General features: G+C 41.3%; 1 protein-coding gene across 5 annotated transcripts in view; it reads right to left on the bottom strand.

Moving 5' to 3' along the window:
- Window positions 1–16,342, bottom strand: part of LOC138746671 (anoctamin-5-like) — a 159,699-nt gene that overhangs the window by 26,879 nt on the left and 116,478 nt on the right. For all 5 annotated transcript variants that reach the window (XM_069904970.1, XM_069904964.1, XM_069904987.1 and 2 more), the window contains 6 exons: window positions 11,491–11,565; window positions 9,936–10,158; window positions 8,101–8,270; window positions 6,375–6,472; window positions 4,342–4,472; window positions 1,911–2,116 (listed from right to left, as the gene is read on the bottom strand). In XM_069904970.1, the coding sequence (XP_069761071.1) occupies window positions 1,911–2,116; window positions 4,342–4,472; window positions 6,375–6,472; window positions 8,101–8,270; window positions 9,936–10,158; window positions 11,491–11,565 (903 nt within the window). The remainder of the gene's footprint in view (window positions 1–1,910; window positions 2,117–4,341; window positions 4,473–6,374; window positions 6,473–8,100; window positions 8,271–9,935; window positions 10,159–11,490; window positions 11,566–16,342) is intronic.

The raw sequence follows: 16,342 nt of genomic DNA, 5'->3' as shown, positions 1-16,342 counted from the left end.
TTCCAAATTTGCTAAACATGGCATGATTATGAGCATAGAAGAGAATAAAAGAAGATTCTGGGGAATATGGGTAATCATATAATTTTAAGATTTTAAAATAATTTTTAATTCAGAGAAACAGCACGGAAATGAGCCCTTTCAGCTCACAAGCTTGTGCTGCCCCAAATACACCAATTCACCAACACACCCCGTACATTTTTGGCAAGAGGGAGGAAATTGCAGCACCTGGAGGACACCTGAATAGACACAGGACGAAGGTACAAACTCCTTTCAGACAGCGCTGGGGTCACTGGTGTAATAGGATTGTGCTAACCTCTACGCTAATTGGGCCATACCCCAGAGCACAGAAACAGGCCTTTGGACCCTGAAACTACGTTCACTATCAGGCAACATTTATATGAAAACCCCTGGTGTCTGGAATTCAAGTAACTAGCAGCCTTAATCAATTGGCAAAAAAAAGGAAAATAAACTTAAAAAATAAAATAAATAAGAATAAAATAATAGGCAAAAAATACGCAAGTTTAAAATCGTAAAATTAAATGTTCTCTGAAGTAACACGTAAACTTTTGGGGAAGATGGGATCAAATATTCAGCCAGTGGAGGGCCTTGTTCGTGCTTTGCTTGTAGCAGCTGCTTGAATAAAGTTGTGTGAAACAGCAATGCTGTCGCCCAGGATGAAGAGCTGGTTGATGCCACTCGCCATTGGGAAAACTGTCATAAAGTGTCTCCTTATCTTAATAAGAGTTGCCCCGGTCAGAGGCTTTACCTGTAACCTTGGGGAGAGGGGTTAGGGTGTGCATTATCTATAATGTTATTGTTCATCTTTTGGGCAGCTCCATGGAGGGGGAGGGACCTGCAGATGCAGCGACAGTTAATCTTTTTTCAAATGATGCGACTGAAAATAAAGTAAAATTCTTTAAGGTTTATATATTCATGCAAGTGAAGTTTGTTCAGTGTTTCAATTTATGAAATTGTGGGGCCCATTCAAAGATTTTTTTTTTATAATTGGAAGAATGAACAATTATTGTATGTTCCAGTGGTTCATTGCCTGTTCTCTGGGGGTCACCAGTGGTTCCACGTTATAGATTAAAAAAAAATTTGATTTATAAAGTAACCTTGATTAGAGGGAGGGGATAGGTTTATTTTATAGGTTTTTTTCCTTTATTTTTATACGTTATTTCAACAAATGGGTTTAACAAGGTTGCAAAGATAATTTCAATTAAATGTTTTTGAGGTATTATAGCAATTATTGATGTAGTTTTGTTTTATTCATTGGCTTTTTTGTGCGTGCTTACTCCTGTACAAATAAATTATGATGTAATTGTCAATTCTGCATTTATGCTTTATATGTTAAACTCAATAAAAACATTTTAAAAGGAAAAAGTTTGTACAGTGTAAGTACAATATAGTATTTTTGTCATTTAAACTGTTTATTCAATGTATTAGTTATACAGTGTAAGAGTAAGTCTCAAGCAACTGGAAAATACACTTATCCGGCATCTGCCAATCCCCACAGGTGCCGGATACCAGAAGTTTTACTGTAGATTAATCGGACATTTAATTCTCCCCACATTCCCAACAACTTGCAGACTCTGTCATAACCACTATCATCTTCTGAACACCCATAGCAATTTACAGTGGACAATTAACTTAGCAAGTTGCAAGTCTCCAGTATATGGGAGCAAAGCAGAGTATCCAGAGGAAACCCATGCAGCCACAGGGAGAATGTACAAACTCCAGGCAGTCAGCACAAATTGAATCGAGATCACTGGAGCTGCAAGGCAGTAACTCTATATCAGCGGTGCACTGTGATCTGGATTACAAGTGGGCCTTTGCAGTCTATTTTGCAGATACATATCAAGCATTGGACATCTTGGCTCCACAGACTTTGTAGGAAACTGAGCACTTACATTTGTAACGACAGAGAAAATAGCCACGCCGTTCAGTATCTGCTGCCAAATTCCGATACTGTGAGCCTTTGCTGCCATTGGTCTCCGGAACTGTGTGATAAACTTCCAGGCATCCACACGGATCTCGATGATGTTGTTCAGTAGAGCAAGAACAGGAGCCAGTGGAAATGAGGCCACAAAAAGAGTAACAAAACCAAATTGGATGACTGCAAAACAAGCACCAGATGACAGAATTAACAAAATGCGATAATTTCTGTCGATCGAATCAAAAGCCTTCTTCGGTCTTCCCCACTCACAGGCAGTGGCTGACCATTCTTTGGGTAGATTTTCCACTCTCAATGGGGCCACAAGGCACCCCTCCCCACCCCCGGATCCCACAGCACATTTAAGTCAAAGCCTGGTTTTCTTTTCAAGTAGCGAAGATATTTAAAAAAATGTTTTTAAAGTAGGAGAGAAGTACGGAAGAAACCAAAATTTGAGTGCTTAACAGGGAAGGAGGCCCATAACCTTTGAGCAGGGTCTTGTGGGGTGGGTGGGGGAAGCATAGCTGAGAAAGGTAGAGTATTACTGGGCTAGAAGATGGGGAATGCAGAAACATTTCCTTCACTTCCAGAAAAAAATTAGAATCCCTACAAATCTGAGGAATGTTCTGAAAGATATTTAAAAAAATAAAATTACAGCCAATTAAATGACTGCGCAAATCACAATCCATCACAGGCATGTGGATACCTACTGACAGACTTCAATTGAAAAATTGGTTTCTTCCCTTCATGGCCTTGAAGGATTGAACCATCTGGCTCTAATGCCAGTGGCTCTGAACAGGCTTTAAACGGCCGTTAAAAGAGCCGATGGTGTTTGTAAGTAAAATACTGCAACTGCGGAGGACCATGCCCAAGATGGCAGTGCCTGTCCTCAAGGGGTTGCAGACTCTGGGGAAGAGTGGATCAGCGCAGGGCATCAGAAATGGGAAGGACATCCCTTCATTGAGGAGGAGAAGCTGAGGAGATGACCCTAAGTGTCCACAGCAGGGAATCAGTGATGGGCTTATTAGCTGAAGATCCCACAGGACAGTTACCACAGTGGCAGAACAATGAGGGGCTCAGTGGCTGAGGGACCCAAACAGGGTGTGGGTGACTTATAACCGGGGGACACACACGGGTTGGCTCATGGGAAACAGGTATCAGAACAGAGATTTCAGAGGACGTTCCTGAAGAGCCTTGGGTACTTGGCTTCTTGATCATATCGGAGGTTTAGATCTGGAACTCAGGTTGCTAATGGATCGAACAGGTGTCTGTGCAGTTGCAGACGCTGTGGGAGCACTGGTGGCGATACCTTGGACAGTCACTGACTGAAGGGGCTCCCTTTTGCTTCTCTTTCTCTGACTGTGAGGGGTGCTGGGCATCATACAACTCTTTATCTGTTGTAGGGCAGGCAGAAGGCAATTTTGCACACTATTACGTCCTGTACATATTACATGATAATTAAGAAATCTGGAATCTGCAACTCTCGTTGCTGAACTGTAAGAGCAAGGTTTCAAAACTCTTTTAACAAATACATTTGAAAAGAAATTTGGATTTACAATTAATTATCTGCCAAAAAAAGTGGGTAACAATGAACAATCTATCAGTCCATTGTTATACATCTGATCCTTTTGTTCAACAATTTAGTTTGTAAAAAGAAAACAATTCAATTTAGAATTTAGACAAGAGGATTAATGCTTGAAGTCACAGGAAGCTGCAGCCTTTCAACTGTGTGTTACAAACCAATACTATGTACAATAACTTCAAGTGGTGGACCAAATAGATGACAAGCTCACCACTTGAAAACTGGAATGAAGCAGAGACCTGTTACACATCAGCACTGGCAATAGTTTCAGGATGGCTTCTGCCTGCTATCCTGAGTTGAGATCTAAAGAACAGTAAATCTCATGGACCATTATTAAATCTGTCCTAGTTTCTGGTACCCACAAGCTCAACAGGCCCTTTTCCTCCCCACTTTATTGCACATTAGCTTCCTCATGTACACATGAATTATCTTTTGATCATCCTCGATTGCTCCTCTTTTCACAACCTTTATTAGGCATCATCTCCAGGATGGAGCTATTATCAATATGAGAAAGATTTTCCTCACATCACCCTTGTATCTTGGCTATCTTTCCCTGCAAATTCTCCAAAGGTCATTTTGAAATATTTATTTTTCTACATCAATAAAAACAGTGAACCACAGAAGTAAAACTGAATATGGTATTGTGATGGTTCAATATGTGAAATCATGAACAATTAGATGCTGGCATCCAGCAAAAAAAAAGATACCCATTGGCAGGTTTGATTCTGCCTAAAATTCACCAATGTCCTGTGGGAAGTGACAGCAGCTCGAACATTACGACCACTGTTCCAGTCCTCAATGAAGGTGACAATGACCAGCTACTCACCCATTTCCAGATATTCATAGAAGAGGCCCAGCTGGCCCATGTCCTGCAGATCGTGATCCTGCTCCCAGCGGGAGTATAGTCTCTCTGGATGATGCCTGGCATTCCGACTCACCCACCAGTTTTTTATCCAGCTGTGAAAGACAATAGCATAATGTAACTAAAGGACCTTCCCTCATGCTGATAGCCAACTTAATCCTGAACAGACAACAGTCTTGCCCAAATCCTGCAGTATGGCTCATCTCTGAAAGTTCTTGCAAAAGAATCAAGCAGCCACATCTTAAACATGGAGAGCGCAAAGAAATTTGATCGAGTCCCTGAGCTTTGTATCTGTAATGGAGGATTTAGACCATGCTTTTGCTTATGCAAGGCTGAGTATCAGTAACCTACTTTGAGAATAATGTAAGAATCAACAGTCATAAGCTAAATTCCACCATGGGGCCCAGAGATGCAGTTATCTGACAAAAAGACATCTGCTACCAAGAACGTTTAATCTTCCTGCTAGTTAGCGGGTTGCTGAAGTTTGAGATTGATGGGATTGTTGGTTGCAGACTGTCAGGCAAGACCTTGAAGCTAAATAAACCATTGTATTCAAAGTGATAAGCTAGAAAGTTGTGGTATTTGATAGAAGTCTAGGCGTGCTCGGTTATCTTTTTTTTTGCGCAGGGAATAAGTGCTTGAGTAAGCAATTTTTGGGTAATATAAGCCGTGGTCCCGCTGCTGAAGTTTCAGACTCTCTGAGGGGTGGAAATGTCTCTCAGCAAGAAGAAGAACTTCGAGAGTCCAACCAACGTTCTGGTCGGGGGTGGTGGAGAAGTTGCTACCGGCCCCCCAACAACCTACTACAAGTGTGCGGTCGTTGCCTCGCTTCGGCAGTTGGGAACAGTCCAGGCGTTGATAAGTATAATTGGGAAGGGCTTGCATATTGTAGTTTGAAATCAGCTTTAGATTCAGCAATAAAGATTTGTATAAACTGAAGTGCTCTCGGGAGTGTGTCTCTGTTTCCTTTCAGTAGCTCAAACACTGTGACCAATCTAAAACGAACAAAGTGAGAGGTACAAGTTTACCCAGGACAGCATCTTAGCATTATCATCATCTCAATCTCAAATGATTCTTGAACTACTGAAGGAGATCAGTATATTGCATGAATATATAAACTTCAAGCCATCATTGTGTTACTTTCACAGTGAAGTTGAGAGAATCTGTGGATACAAATGTTTTGTGCGTAAAGGAGATATTGGGTGATTCCTCTCATTTCAGGGGCAATGAGCCTCCAGAATGGAATTCCAGCTTGAGTAGTGTGTACACTTCCTTCGAGAAGGAGCTGCTTTGGATTTTAGTGATGGACGATATTAGTTGATCTACGTGATCCCAAGGAATGGGTTTGATTGCCCAAAAGGGAAATCAGAGAGAATATTCCCCCCCCCCCCTTTATTCATTGTGTTGGCCAATAGATTGCAGAACAGAATGGGGTACATTTGGACACTGTACTTTGGCTTCTGATGTGGCAGGGAAGCACACAATTTTCTCTCAACAAAATCTCACTTAATCTTCAGGGAAGGGAGGGAGCAGGGTTGACGAGAAGATATAGAGCCTGCAAAAGTTAACTCTGAAAGTGTCTACCATTCCCACAAATTCGAGCAGCTGGACAGAAGCGGTCAGTAGAAGTGCCGGTAACTCTAGGCTGAGGAGGGAGAAAAGATGAGGGACATGGAAGAGACTGGAGGAGGGGAGCAGGAAATCAGGCACTGGAACCAGGCCAGGATTCCCAAATTTTAACATTGCTCCTAGTTTTCAAAGGTTCAATTTCCTCACCTGACAAGTTTTCTCTTCACAAAACACAACTCTGATGCCTTCAGCTTCCTATGGATGCTGCATGACCTGGTGAGTTTCTCCAGCACTTATGTACTGCACTGATGTGCCCAAAGTTATTGTGAAGCATAATGATGCGATACAGAAGTACAGGTCATCTAGACAAGCTCATGCCTTCTAGTATACTTGCTGCACTGCAACGTCCATTGAGAAAATCTACTTACGGCAGAAAGGACTCCTGGACATTGCCCCAGATTTGTTTGCCAGCCATGATGATGGTGAGTTGCGTAGTCAGTTCGATCAGGCAGCCACCAGGGTCACACTGTTACAAGTGGCCAGACAAAGGGGAAAAAAAAGATAAAATTACATACATGGCCGTCTTTCCCCATGAGCTCTAACAAGGTGATTGTTTAAATATTTATTTATATATACAGTTTAGAAGGCCTATGGGATGCTGGGCTTCATTAGTTGGGGAATTGAGTACAAGAGTCGAGAGGTCATGTTGCAACTCTACAAATCTTTGTTGAGACCACGTTTGGAGTGCAGGTTATTATGTTCAGTTCTGCTCACCTCATTGTAGGAAGGATGTGGAACCTATGGAGAGGGTGAAGAGGATTGGGAAAAAAAAGTCTGAAGAGACAAAGTTAGTAGAGCTTTTCTCTTTGCAGTGGAGAAGGATGAGGGGTGACTTAATAGGGGCCTAGATTCTGCGATGCACAGATAAGGTAGGCTGCCAGTGCCTTTTTCCTCAGGACAGTAGTAGAAAACACTAGAGGGGAACTGTATAAAGTGAAGGGGGCAAAGTTTAGAGGAAACATCAGAGGTAGGTTTTTAAAATAAAAGAGTTGTGGGTGCCTGAAATGCCTTGCTAGGGGTGGTGGTGGAGTCTGAAACATTAGGGGCATTACTCTTACACAGGATAAAAGAAAAATAGAGGGTTATGAGGTAGAAAGGATTTCATTTTTTAAAATTTTTGTAGCAATATGTAGGTTGGAACAGCATCAAGGGGTGAAGGGCCTGTATTGTTCTATATCAATAAAAAAAACAATGAAGTACAGAAGTAAAACTGAATGGGACATTGTGACGGTTGAATTTGACTTCCCAGTCACTGCTTACATCAAAGTGGTCTCAGTAAAACTGACAAAAGATCAAGGTTGCAGAAGCTCTGCGAACCATTTTGTATGACAGTGAGCATTCAGTCTAAATACATGGGGTTTTTGTTTGCATTGATATCAATGGAAATTAACATTGATGTGGTATTCACAATGGAAATGGTAATGCAAAAGGTACAATTTTGTACCATTGTATTCTTATTTGTCCATGTCTTGCAGTTTGGAATTTATGTAATAGCACCTACAGACCACTTGATGGCAAACTTGGCCAAACGCAATGTTCAGCTCCAAATCCAAAAAAGATTCCTCAATTATTGACTAATTTATGCCAAAAGATTTAAGGAACTGGGAATTCCGAGAACCCAGGTATAAAAGATGAAACTTTTCTATTTCTCTGTTCTGATTCTTAATTTAATACCAAATATTTTAAATCCAATTTTGTTCAGGTGGCATTCATGTTGTCTAATTGTGTCATGCATTTGAGTTTGGCGGACTTTCAGGTATGAAGTTATGTGTCCTTGGCAGTTTACAACTATCAAAGACCTTTAAAATTACCGTCCTTGATTTCAGCTCCCTCTTGTTCGTACTCTTTCCCATTTCTTTAACCTTAAATCCTAAATGCTCTTATTCTGGTCCCTAGATCCATCACCATTGGGAGCCAGGCCTTGGAAATTCTCTCCTTACCACTTGCCTCCCTCTTCTTTAAAGTCTACTTCTAGAATCAAGCCTTTGGTTGCCTGCCTTTCTGCCTCCTTAAGGATTAATTTTGATGTGCAACATTCCTGTGAAAGGTTACGAGGTTTTCAAAAGCAATTTACTGCCTGCGCAAACATCCTACCTCTTCATTCCTCCACGACCCGAAGAGATAGTTGTATTCTCCAGGGTGACCGATAAACTTGCCCTTGAAGAATGCAACGTAGAAACAGGAGGAGTAGTAGTTAACAAACTGGAAGAGGAACATTTTCATGGTCAGTCGGTTCTCGTACTCAAAGTGAGTTTTGGGGATCTCTGGTGAAACAAAAATGGCAATAAATGGTGTGGTTAATACCCAGAGGGAATCTGGCATCACCTCAGTGATTTTATGGATAGGGTGGTGGAAATTTTAATGATCTCTCCACCAAAGAGGGGAAAATCTTGCCCAGCTCCAGAGCAGGTGGAGAAAATCGCAGGTAAATCTCTCTCCAATCACATATAACCATATAACCGTTAACAGCACGGAAACAGGCCATGTCAGCCCTTCAATGGTTTGGAGAATAATTCCTCAAATGCAGATTTCTTCTGCCAAAGCATTTATGTGTCATGTCTTTCTCTGCACTTCATTCCAATTGAATTAAAAGTTGTGCAAGACCGTACCTCCTCAATACAACAGGCCTTACTTGTAATATCACTCTCCCCATCCCATAACTATTATATACTTTCCTACTACTTCACTGGGTTTCAGTGAATCTTCATTTACTGATCCCCATTTTTGTTTCAAACTCCCAAAGCAGAGATACTTTGTTGGAATTGTTAATTTCTCAGTAACCATGACAGAACATATTGTTAGAATATGAACAGAACTACCCCCCCCCCCCACCCCGATTAGCAGGATTTTATTGTTGTACAAAAATATCACAGTAATAATTACAAAGCAGAGTTCTATATTAGCACAAGAATTAGCTTCCAAAGGTTCAGAATCTGTAGAAACTGTTGATTTACTACAGAATATGCTGGCAGTCTTTAAACTTTAAAAAATGCAGTGACTGGGGTCCAGTTAACTGACTTCCCTTTAAGAATCTGAGTGTTTCAAAATTAATAGCTTTAAGTTTACTTCTCTTGTAAGGGCCTGCATCTGTCAGGTTTGGAGTTTCACTTCTGCTCACACTGACGGAAGCATATGGATCATGGCTGTCCAAACTGACCCTAAATTCAGATTGCTAAATTCACAAATTTATTGATGTGCACATACAGTTGAGAAAGCACTTGAACAAATGTCTTTGACACACTCCCCCTCATTGCCTGAATGAAATCAATGCATACCAAAAAGCTTACAGAGGAGTTCCACGCATGTATTCATATCTGGCATCACGCACCATGACTCAATGCCTCCGACTGCAGGTTAAAAACAAGGCATGGAAACTTTCCCAGGGACTCAACAAGCAGCAAGGCTCCCTGCTGACAGCTTGAGACAGTGAAGAATTGAATCCTCTAAGCTAAAATGTGCTCACTCCATCTTCATCCCTGTAAAGAGGGCTCTGACCGACACTGCCATTTCATGAATAATGCAAGGTACATTGCTGAATCCCATGAAGGTTTTTGATTCTGGACTATTAATCCAGAAATTTGAATTCATCATAGTGTGCAAATTTAAATCTGGGAACTATTTTGAGAATTATACATCATTTCAAAATATCTGTTATCTGCTGTAAAAGTCCAATTGGTTGCCTCTTGTCCAAAGCTTAAGGAACCTAGGTCTTGCTCAGCCCGAGACAGGCCCATGGCATTATGATAGATTCTTAATACGAATGGAGTGCCAAGCCAGTGACCTAGCTGTACTAAAGTTGAAATACAAATTCTTCTAAGTTAATAAGGACAAAGCAAAATAATCTCTTCATTCTATAGCATTTTAACATTTGCTAAGTCCTCCGAATGTCGCACATAATCTTTTGAGAAGGATGGGGAACATAGTTTTACCGAGGTCAGTGATCCAAATTGCCACCCTCTCGTAGAAGTAGTTGAGGATCATGATAACAATGAAGTTCAGGATGGAGGCGGTAACGCTAGTTGCCATCTGCGGTGTAAACAAAGTGCCAATGTACTTCACTTCCTTCATGTTCACGGTGATCTTGGCAAAGGAGGCATACATCGAGAGGCGGTACACAATGACCGCAATAATGCAGATCAGGATTAAAAAGATCTATGTCAAAAGGTGAAGAAAGAAAATTAAATTGAACTCACTTAGTACAAAACTGAATCACAGTGAAGCTAATAGGAGCCTGCAGAGATGGCCAATTTAGTGCACAGCCCAATCCCAAATTGTACTGCAGTACATGGTGCTTTCAAGACTGAGTAGCTTGGGCTATAATTGGTTTTGTTCAGCACCTGTATTCGCTTCCCTTGCACGACGAACATCCATTGTAAAAGCAGTCATGATGCAGGTTTGCAGAAGGTGAATCAGCATTTCAAACAGGTCATCTCAGCACCCTTGAGAAATAGTCATATAGCTTCACATAATGCCAATGTTCTTTATTAATGGTGCTTATCTCTTAATGTGTGTTGATGAGGTGGCAAGGTTAGCACAACACTATTACAGTGCCAGCAACCCGAATTCAAATCCAGTGCTGTCTGCAAGGAGTTTGCACGTCTGTTAGCCTAACTTCCTGACAAAAACATGGACCTACACCAAAAAGATCTTCTCCAGTGGAGAAAAATGCAATGCCATCTCCCTTATGTCCCTGTCTCTATCCATCTTCAATCCTAACATTAACAATTGTATTAGGATAGTAGGACATGCCAATAAAAATTGGACATTTTAGGATGCAAGAGTTAGAACCATAGAACACTACAGAGCAGAAGCAGGAACTTCAGCCCTTCTAATCTGTGCTGAACTATTATTCTTCCTTGACACACTGACCTGCACCTAGGCCCTTCCCTTCCACATCCCTGTACAAATTTTTCTTAAAATGTCAAAATTGTATCTGCAGTGACAAATTCAGCAGGTAGCTCAATCCACACTCCCACGACTCCATGTGAAGTTCCCCCTATTCCTTTAAACCAGCGATTCTCAACATTTTTCTTTCCATTCACATACCACTAAGAATTCCCTAGGCCATCGGTGCTCTGTGATTAGCGAGGGATTGCTTAAGGTGGCATGTGGGTAGAAAGAAAAAGTTTGAAAACCATTGTTTTAATCGTACCTAACTGAAATGGGCCAATGACAATTTTTCTCAAGCAAAATATTTCAGAAACATATTGGGACTAGAGCAGTGATTCTCAACCTTCCCACTCACATACCACCTTAAGAAATCTAATCACAGAGCACTTATGACATTGGGATTAATAGTGGTATGTGAGTGGAAAGAAAAAGGTTGAGAACCACTGCTTTAAACATTTGGCCTTTCACCCTTAACTCATGTCCTCTAGTTTTTATCTCTCCAATTATCAGCAAAATAAATGGAAACCAATCTGAAGTTATCCTTTTGCTCTTCATCAACTTTAAACCCAGTTTGGCTATGAGAAAGTTGCTTACCCAAAACAGGACTGTAGCTCCTGACAGACAGCAACGAAATGCTTGATTCGATATTGGGATGTAAGGCTCAAGCTCCTGAAAGTGCAAAGAAAAAACAACATTCCTACGTGTCACAGAAGATTTTAAAGCTGTTCACAAAAATCAACGTGTCTGAAGTCAGACTCCTGACATATCTTGTATTATCAGATTAGCAGGAATTTTATCAGCAGTTTCCAAAAGATTCCTATTAATGTGAACATTTTCTGTGATAAATACATAAATTTCCCTTATCAAAGGCAGAGAAGGGATGTACATTCCAAGACTCCCTGTAAGATCGACACCTTTAAACAAAAGGCCCAAAATGCAAATACAATTTACTGCCTCTAAGGAGTGTATTGAGTGTAAACACTAGGAATCCAAGGCAAAAATCAAATTATCTAGATAAAAGCAAAATGCGGGATGAATATAAGGAATTTCTTTAATAGAGTAATGTCATGTGGCAAGTGGGATCAGGTTAATCTGCACCAACAGTATCATTTATTGATGTGGTTCTAGGATACCGATCATGCCCAGCAAGGCAGACTATTCAACAAGAAGAAAAAGATGTCAGAGAGTACCTTATATCAACAGGAAGAAATAACATTACCTAAAGTTAGATAATTCAAAGTCTTAAAGGCTGAAGCTGTTCCTTGAGCTTGCTTGCAGTCAGTTTTGTAGTCACAGCACAGGCAGAGAGCTCAGAGTGGGAGTGTGACAATGAATTAAAGTGGCAGTTGACCATTCTTTAGCATGGAGGAAAAGGGGGAGAAGTGAACAAGTGTGCTAACCAGCTGCATCATGTTCTGTTCAGGGGATACCAATACTCCAGAGTGTAAAGCCCTGCAAAAGGCCAGGCCTAGGACATCACACCCTCCCTACCATCAAGAACATCAAGGATCCACAACACACATGCTCTGTTCTCAGGAAAGAGGTCTAGGTGCCACAAGACTCACGCCACCAGGTTGAGGAACAGCTGCTACCCCTCCACCATTAGACTCAACAACAAACTCAATCAGGGTCTTGTTTAAGGACTCTTACTTTGGCACTTTGATTTTTTTTCCTCTCTGTATTGAACAGTTTGTTCACATTTCTTTATTTGTTTACATGTACATTTTTTTTGCACTACCAATAAGTGGTAATTCTGCCTTGCCCACAGAAAAAGAATCTCAGGGTTGTATGTGATGTCATGTGCTCTGACAATAAATCTGATGACTTTCAGCTCTTACAGATTTTAAAAATAAATTGAATGACAGAATTCACTCCATTTAATTTTTGATGGTGTTGACATTTTCAAATATTTAATCTTTTAGAAATGTTTTAATGGTTTTAATAATTTGCGACTGTCGTAAAAATTCATTGTTTGATAGCTTTAATTGTGGACGCGAAGTTAAAAAGAACAAAAATACTAACTGGTTGGGTGAGGGAGAAGAATTCAGGGGGTGTGGGTTGATTGAAGTTGGAAGTCCTATGTTCATACCATCGGGGTTGTAAGCTACCCAAGCAGAATAGGGGATATCATATTTCCAACTGTAAGGCTTCTCCACAGCAGTGAAGGTGGCTGTGGACAGACAGGTTGGTGTGAGATTAGGAAGGAGAGTTAAAAATCACATGCAATTGTAGCTCAAGGTGGCCTTTCTGCACAGAGCATGGGTGGTGGTTGTGATATTATGCAGGTATATTAAGAACATTTCCCAGTTGGCTACGCGCGCAGTTTGAGCAGGAACAAAAAGTAGGCTCGACGCTGTTGGTTCAAGCAGCTCGGAAAATAAAGTTGTTTACATGTTAAAACAATGCAAGGTTGTTCTTCTTCAAGGAACAAACATAACAGTGGATACATGGAATAAGCTGCCAGAGGAGGTTGTGGAGCCATTTACCTTTTTTTTTACGGAACACAATCTGTGTAAGAGGATCGTAATGGGAATTTCCATTCTGAAATTTTACCTCCACGGCCCCTAGACATTTTCACGGATTGTCTGTAGTCTAAACTGAACTGCAGGCGATCTACAAACAATGGGCTAATGAATTGTGCGTAAATACCGCACTTCAGGTATTCTGTCTAAACTCATGGTATAATACGTGTATTTGGAGTTTTGGTTGTTCTTGTGTGAACCGCCACACCTGGAAGGTAGGGAGACAGTTCAGAACAGCAAAAAAAATGCAAGTTCTATGTAAAAAGCATAATTGACAATTAGAACATTTAAAAGACATAGGATAGGTTATATGGAGAGGAAGGTCAGAAAGTAAGCCAAGCACAAGAAAGTGGAATGAGGTCAGATGGGGCTAAAGAGCTATGCAGCTGGGAAACAGGCCCTTTGACATGGTTGAGTGTCAAAATATTTCTGTTGGTCAAACTTGCTATTTATAGAGCATGCCCAGAACTATGCCAATCACACTGAAACAAACTTTGTCTAGGCAACTGTCGTGAAGCAGGTTGTGCCAGTAAGTGCTGATCAAGTGAGTGCGGAAAATAGCATGTGTTCGTGCTACACTTCTCATCGGAATGAGAAGAGATTTAGATCGGCCTTTGTGGCTCTGGAAGCAGCTGACAGTGTGGAGCAGAGTGAATGCCTGTCAACATTTAACTCGATGTTCAAGTTACAGTGAGCAAAGGAGCCAATACGTTCACTTCTGCTCCCTGTAACATTCTCTACAAGGAGAGGTGTGTTAAACGTAGGATGCTTTCTCTGGAGCGTTGGAGTTTATAAAATTACGAGAGCACAGATAAGGCAGGTGATCCAAATCTTTTTCCAAGTTAAAAGTGTCAAATGCAAGAGGGCTGGGATTGAAGGTGAAAGGGGAGCACGTTTTGTTTTTATTCCCGTGCAGAGTGGTTGGGTGCCAGTAATGGGCTGTCAAGGGATGTGGTGAAAGCAAGCACGATGATAGCATTTTAAATGCTTCCAGATTGCTGCCAGCATTTACAGGCAGAGGGGGGATTAGACAGTCACAGACAGAAAGTTAAATCGGACATACTTTCACCCAAGGTATATGAACTCAGTTCAAACTCGAGTGCCTTGGATTCAAATATCTGTTCCTTGCATCATCAACGTATGTAAATAATTTCATATGAGCACATCTTGTGTAAGACTATTGCAAGTAGAACATGAGAAATATTCAATAGCCATGAGAGGAAATGTTCACTTTTAATTTAGAGGTACAGCATGGGAACAGGCCCTTCCAGCCCATAAGCCCATGCCGCCAAAATACACCAATTAACCTACAAACCCTGTACATTTTTTTTGGGGGGGGGGGTTAGGAAACCCACACAGGTCATGGAGGGAAGGTATGAATTCCTTAAAGATAGCACTGGATTCAAACCCTGGTCACGAGTGCTGGAATAGCATTGCGCTAACCATGCCCCCCTGTTAGTTTCCTGATTGTCAACCTCTCCCTACTGACCTCGCTTGCCCTTACCCCCTCATTCTCTCTCACTGTTCTTTTAGAACATGGCAATAGAAAGAGCAAAGATATTCCAGTGACCGAGTTAGTTTTCAGTTATAAACCATCTCCACCCTTGCATGAGATATACCAATCCAGGTGAGATGGGAGAAGATCGAAGCGACACCAGTTTAAAAAAATGTGATGCCATTGCATTCTTTCCACAATGCCCATGCAGCTAAAACTCGAAACTAAGGAAATACCTTGTCAAAAGAAAATGATTCAGCAATTCATCCAAATATTACAGTGAGCATGCTTGGAATTTAATGTACCACAAACTTTGAATGATGTTGATAAATGGCTCACCATTTTCATTTGGACCATATCGATATATTTCTGTCAAACATGTACGTGCAGTACAGGAAGCCATTCAACTTTCACATTCATCTCATTTGGGGAAAGGAAAGATAACAAATCTTTTCTTCATAGAACATGACAGCACAGGACCCTTTGGCCCATGATGTTGTGCCTCCACAACAAACAAAAATTTCCCTTCCTTACAGTCTAAGAGTCTTTTAAATGTCCCTATTGTTTCAGCCTCCACCACCTCCCCTGGCAATGCATTCCAAGTACCCTCTGTGTTTAAAAACTTACCCTGACAACTCCCCCAAACTTTCCTCCCTTCACCTGGTCCAGATGTCCTCTGGTGTTTGTTACTCTCATCCCAGAAAAAAAGGCGCTGGCTGTCCACCCTATCTACGTCTCTCATAATCTTGTAGAACTCTATTAAGGCACCTTTCATCCTTCTTCATTCCAAAGAACAGTCTGAGCTCTGTCAACTGTGCCTCATACAATTCGTTCTCCAATCCAGGCAACAACCTGGTAAATCTCCTCTGCACCCTCTCCACATTCTTCCTGTAATGAGGCGACCAGACCTGAAATACTATCACAAAGTACTACTGTTGTCAAGTTATTCCTGAGGCAGTCAGATGGAATACCATTTCACTAGATGGGAAATAATTATTGACAACATGGAGTCAGCATGCCCATCAGTTGCAGAGCCAAGGTTGGAAGAAGTGCAGGTAAATCCATGCCTCACTCATCAGCTGTTGACACCCATTGATACATCAGAATCATGGATTGTGGCTGTTTGATTTCTCAACCAGCTGAGCTCTACCTCACACAGAAAACATCGCCACAGAGAGGTAGCAGACTGGCAGAGGTGCAGCTTCACAGCTCTGGTGGTTCAGCCTCAACCCTGACCCCTAGTGCTGTCTTTGTGGAGTTTGCAAGTTGTCCTAGAGACTGCATGGGTTTTCCCCTGGCACTCCAGCTTTGAGTGGGTTGTTAGGTTAGGTTAATTGACACTGTTTGTTTTCTCCAATATGTACACCAGAGTCAGGGGGCACTTATGAGTACATGAGGAGAATAAGACAGGACTAGCACAAAATGGGTG

The sequence above is a fragment of the Narcine bancroftii genome, chromosome 1, assembly GCF_036971445.1.
Source record: "Narcine bancroftii isolate sNarBan1 chromosome 1, sNarBan1.hap1, whole genome shotgun sequence".
Lineage (NCBI taxonomy): Eukaryota > Metazoa > Chordata > Chondrichthyes > Torpediniformes > Narcinidae > Narcine > Narcine bancroftii.
The sequence above is the reverse complement of the archived record's forward strand: the minus strand, read 5'-3'. Positions and strand labels throughout refer to the sequence as shown.